This window comes from Terrapene carolina, unplaced genomic scaffold (genome assembly GCF_002925995.2).
Source record: "Terrapene carolina triunguis isolate 2854851 unplaced genomic scaffold, T_m_triunguis-2.0 Scaffold13555, whole genome shotgun sequence".
In the NCBI taxonomy this organism is placed as follows: domain Eukaryota; kingdom Metazoa; phylum Chordata; order Testudines; family Emydidae; genus Terrapene; species Terrapene triunguis.
The window spans coordinates 1-5,039 of NW_020677906.1; the positions used below are offsets into that span (position 1 = coordinate 1).

At 58.1% G+C, this 5,039-nt stretch overlaps 1 protein-coding gene across 1 annotated transcript; it reads left to right on the forward strand.

Annotated features, from left to right (window-relative positions):
- Positions 1-286: 286 nt before the first annotated feature.
- Positions 287-4,122, forward strand: LOC112124225 (sodium-dependent neutral amino acid transporter B(0)AT2-like; the record flags this gene model as incomplete). The annotated part of the gene is made up of 3 exons (XM_024222748.3): positions 287-529; positions 618-807; positions 3,921-4,122. Coding segments are annotated over exons 1-3 (616 nt in total), but the record flags the coding sequence as incomplete, so codon positions are not given.
- Positions 4,123-5,039: the final 917 nt, after the last annotated feature.

Consider the following 5,039-nt stretch of genomic DNA (forward strand, 5'->3'; position numbering starts at 1 on the left):
CCCCGGTTGGATCAGGCACTCCCAGCATGAGCACCAGGCCCCCCATCCCCAGCCAGATCCCCCCCCCGGCACAAGCCCCAGCCTCCCCGGGCCGGATCAGGTCCCCCTGGCTGGAATCCCCTGGCACGAGTGCCAGCCCCCCTCCCCAGCCAGATCGAGCCCCCCCACTCCCCTCCGGGGCTGGAGCACCAGGATCAGCCCCCCACTCTCCCCGGGGCTGGAGCGCCGGGACCCCCACCCGGGGCTGCAGGTGCCCGTCCCCGTGACTCACGCCCGGCTGCCCGCAGCTGGCAGTCTGGGGCGACATGCAGGTCTGGCGCCAGGCGGCCACCCAGGTCTTCTTCTCGCTGGGGCTGGGCTTCGGGAGCGTCATCGCCTACTCCAGCTACAACCCACGGCACAACGACTGCCACGCTGACGGGCTGCTGGTGGCCGGCATCAACTTCCTCACCTCGCTGCTGGCCACGCTGGTCGTCTTCGCTGTGCTGGGCTTCCGGGCCACCACCGTCGCCAGGGCCTGCGTGGCAAGGTGAGCCGTCCCCCATCTCCCGCGCCCGTCACCCCTCTCCTGCGCCCGGCACACGCTGACCCGGCCTCTCCCCTCCGTCCGTCCCCAGGAACATGGAGATGCTGGCCCAGCTGCTGGGGACCGGGGCCCTGCCCACCCTGGAGCTGCCCACCCTGGACCTGGCGGCACTGTCCCCACCGCAGTACAGCGCCTGGTACCACAGGCTGCCCCCCGAGCTGGGCACCGCACTGCAGGGACACGGTGTCACCGACTGCCGGCTGGAGGACGAGATGAACAAGGTGCCCAGGGACGGGGGAGGGTCCCCGTGTGCCCCGCGCCCCGACCCGGGAGGGGGCCCCGTGTACCCAGCCCCGGTGCCCCGACCTGGGATTTCAAGAAGGCAGACTGTAGCAAACTCAGGGAGTTGGTAGGTAAAATCCCATGGGAAGCAAGTCGAAGGGGAAAAACAATTGAAGACAGTTGGCAGTTTTTCAAGGAGACGTTATTAAGGGCACAAGAGCAAACTATCCCCCTGCGTCGGAAAGACAGGAAGTCTGGCGAGAGACCACCCCGGCTTAACCAGGAGATTGTCCATGATCTAAAACTCAAAAAAGAGTCCTACAAAAAGTGGAAACTCAGTCAAATTACAAAGGATGAATATAAACAAATAAGTGTGTAGGGACAAAATTCAAAAGGCCGAGGCACAAACCGAGATCAGACTAGCTAGAGACATAAAGGGTAACGAGAACATTTTACAAATCCATTAGACGCAAGAGGAAGCCCAAGGACAGGGTAGGCCCGTTACTCAACGAGGGGTGAAAGACGATAACCGAAAACGGAAATGGCAGACGTGCTTAATGACTTCTTTGTTTCGGTTTTCACTAAGAAGGTTGGTGGCGATTGGACGTCTAACGTAGCGCATGAGGTAGGATCAGACTCTAAAATAGGGAAAGAACAAGTCAACAATGACTCAGGGCATGGCTACGCTTGCAGATGTAGAGCGCTTTGAGTTAAACCCGCCTTCGGAGAGCGCAGTAGGGAAAGCGCTGCAGTCTGTCCACACTGACAGCTGACAGCGCACTGGCGTGGCCACGTTTGCGGCATTGGGAGCGGTGCATTATGGGCAGCTATCCCAGCATGCAAGTGACTGCAATGTGCTTTTCAAATGGGGTGGGGGTGAGGTGGAGTGTGACAGGGAGTGTGTTGTGTGTATGTGGGGGGAGAGAGAGTGGGTTTTTGGGATGCTGAGTGTGTCAGCATGCTGTCTTGCAAGTTCAGACCCCCCTCACCCCCCGCCCCGCCTCTCTCTCACTCACTCAAAGCAAACAGGAAACGGCTGCTTTTTCTCGGGGCTGATAAGCAGCCGGCTTCTCCGAAACGGCGCTTTGAAAGGGCATTTCCGCATTCCTGCACCCGATTTCACAACAATGACAAGAGTGGCCACTTGACTTAAGGGGATTATGGGACGTTTCCAGAGGCCGATCACAGCGCAGTAATGCAACACCCCGTTCACACTGGCACTGCGGCGCTCCAGCAGGGGCGCAGCAAACGTTATTCCACTCGCCGAGGTGGAGTACCAGCAGTGCTGTAGCCGCGGAGTCAGAACGCTCTACGTGCCTTGCCAGCGTGGATGGGGAGTGAGCTAGGGCGCCCGGGGCTGCTTTATTGCGCTGTAACTCGCAAGTGCAGCCAAGTTAGATGTCTTCAAATCACCAGGCCTGGTGAAATGCATCCTAGAATACTCCGGGAGCTGACTGAGGAGATATCGGAGCGATTATCTCTGAGAAGTCATGGAAGACGGGAGACATTCCAGAAGACTGGAAAAGGGCAAATCTAGTGCCCATCTATAAAAAGGGGTATAAGGACAATCCAGGGAATTACAGACCAGTCATCTTAACTTCTGTCCCCGGAAAGACAATAGAACAAATAATTAAGCAATCAATTTGCAAACACCTAGAAGATAATGAGGTGATAAGTAACAGTCAGCGTGGATTTGTCAAGAACAAATCGTGTCAAACCACCATGATAGCTTTCTTTGACAGGGTAACAAGCCTTGTGGATGGGGGAAGCGGTAGACGCGGTAAATCTTGACTTTAGTAAGGCTTTTGATACTGTCTCACGTGACCTTCTCATAAACAAACTAGGGAAATACAACCTAGATGGAGCTACTATAAAGTGGGTGCAAAACTGATTGGAAAATCATTCCCAGAGGGTGGTTATCAGGGGTTCACAGTCCTGCTGGAAGGACGTAACGAGTGGGGTCCCGCAGGGATCGGTTCTGGGTCTGGTTCTGTTCAATATCTTCAGCAATGATTTAGATAATGGCACAGAGAGGACACTGGTAAAGTTTGCGGACGATACCAAACTGGGAGGGGCTGCAAGTGCTTTGGAGGACAGGATTAAAATTCAAAATGATCTGAACGAACTGGAGAAATGGTCTGAAGTAAATAGGATGAAATTCAATCAGGACAAATGCAAAGTACCCCACTTCGGAAGCAACCATCAGTCGCACACACACAATGGGAAGTGATGGCCTAGGAAGGAGTCCTGCGGAAAGGGATCTGGGGGTCATCCTGGATCACAAGCTAAATAGGAGTCAACAGGGTAACGCGCAAAAAACCAAACATCATTCTGGGCTGTATCAGCAGGAGCGTTGTAAGCCAGACACGAGAAGTGATTCTTCCACTCTGCTCCGCGCTGATTAGCCTCAGCTGGAGTATTGTGTCCGGTTCTGGGCGCCACATTTCAGGAAAGATGTGGACAAGTTGGAGAAAGTCCAGAGAAGGGCAACAAAAATGATGAACATGAGCTATGGGGGAAGATTGAAAAAACAGGGTTTGTTTAGTGTGGAGAAGAGAAGCCGGAGAGGGGACGTGAGAACAGTTTGCAAGTACAGAAAAGGTTGTTACAAGGAGGAGGGAGAAAATTGTTCTCGTTAACCTCTGAGGATCGGACAAGAAGCAATGGGCTTAAATTGCAGCAAGGCCGGTTTAGGTTGGACATTAGGAAAAACGTCCTGACTGTCGGCGGTGAAGCGCTGGAATAAATTGCTGAGGGAGGTGGTAAAATCTCCGTCATTGGGGATTTTTAAGAGCAGGTTGGACAAACCCCTGTCAGGGACGGTCTAGATAATATTTAGTCCTGCCGTGAGTGTAGGGGACTGGACTAGACAACCTCTCGAGGTCCCTTCCAGTCCTACGATTCTATATACCCAGCCCCATGCCCCACCCCATGGGAGCCACATCCCTGCACCGGGTGAGGGGTCCCCGTGTACCCTGCCCTTGCACCCCGAGCCAGGGGGGGCCCATATACCCAGCTCTGGCACGCCACCCCAGAGGAGCTGCGTGGTAGCAGCGGGTGAGGGGTCCCCGTGTAGCCACTGCCTGACCCGGTCTCCATCTCTCCCCCGCAGGGCGTGGAGGGCACCGGCCTGGCCTTCATCACCTTCACGGAGGCCATGACCCTGTTCCCGGCCTCCCCGTTCTGGTCCGTCCTCTTCTTCCTCATGCTGCTGAACCTGGGATTGAGCACCATGCTGGGCAACATGCAGGGCATCCTCACCCCCCTGCTGGACCGCTACCCTCCCCTGCAGCGCCGCGCCACCGTCTTCACCGGTACGGCGGGGGAGGGGATCCCGGGGGAACCTGCATGACTGTGCACACGGGGGGTTTTGCACATGAATGGGGGAAGATTTCTGGGGTGCCAGGCTCTGCCCCCCCAGTGCTGCAGGGGGGACGTGGGGGTCCCAGGCTGTCTCTGCCCTAGAGCTGCTAGGGGTCCGGTGTTCACTGCCGATCGGGGCGTTAATAATCCGGGCAGCGGGGCTAAGACTTGCTCCCTGCGGCTCCTGGAAGCGGCCACCAGGTCCCTGCAGCTCCAAGGCGCCCAGGCAGCCAGGGAGGCTCCGCGTGCGGCCCCCATCCCCAGTGCCGGCTCTGCAGCTCCTATTGGCCGGGAACCGCGACGGGAACAGGGAGCTACGCGGGCGACGCCTGTGGGCACGGGGGCAGCACAAGGAGCCTCCCTGGCCGCCCGAGTGCCCAGGGGCTGCAGGGACCTGATGGCCGCTTCCGGGAGCCGTGGTAAGTGCTGACGGGACCCCAACCCCCTGCCCCATCCTGGAGCCTACAGCCCCTCCTGCACCCCAACCCCCATCCCAGCCCGGAGCCCCCTCCTGCACCCCAAACCCCTCATCTCTGGCCCCACCCCAGAGCCAACATCCCCAGCTAGAGCCCTCACCCCTCCCCACACCCCAACCCCCTGCCCCAGCCCGGAGCCTCCTCCTTCGCCCCAACCCCCTGCCCCAGCCCGGAGCCTCCTCCTTCGCCCCAACCCCTGCCCCAGCCCGGAGCTTCCTCCTTCACCCCAAACCCTGTGACAAGTTCGGTCACAGAGACCCCCTTAGGACCGTCACCTGACGTGCTGAAGTTACCTCTGAGCCCGTTTTCCCTGCCAGCTTGGGACTTCAGAACCCTGCCTGGTTGAGCCAGACACGCCAGCCTGCTGCAACACAGACCCAGGGTCTGAACCA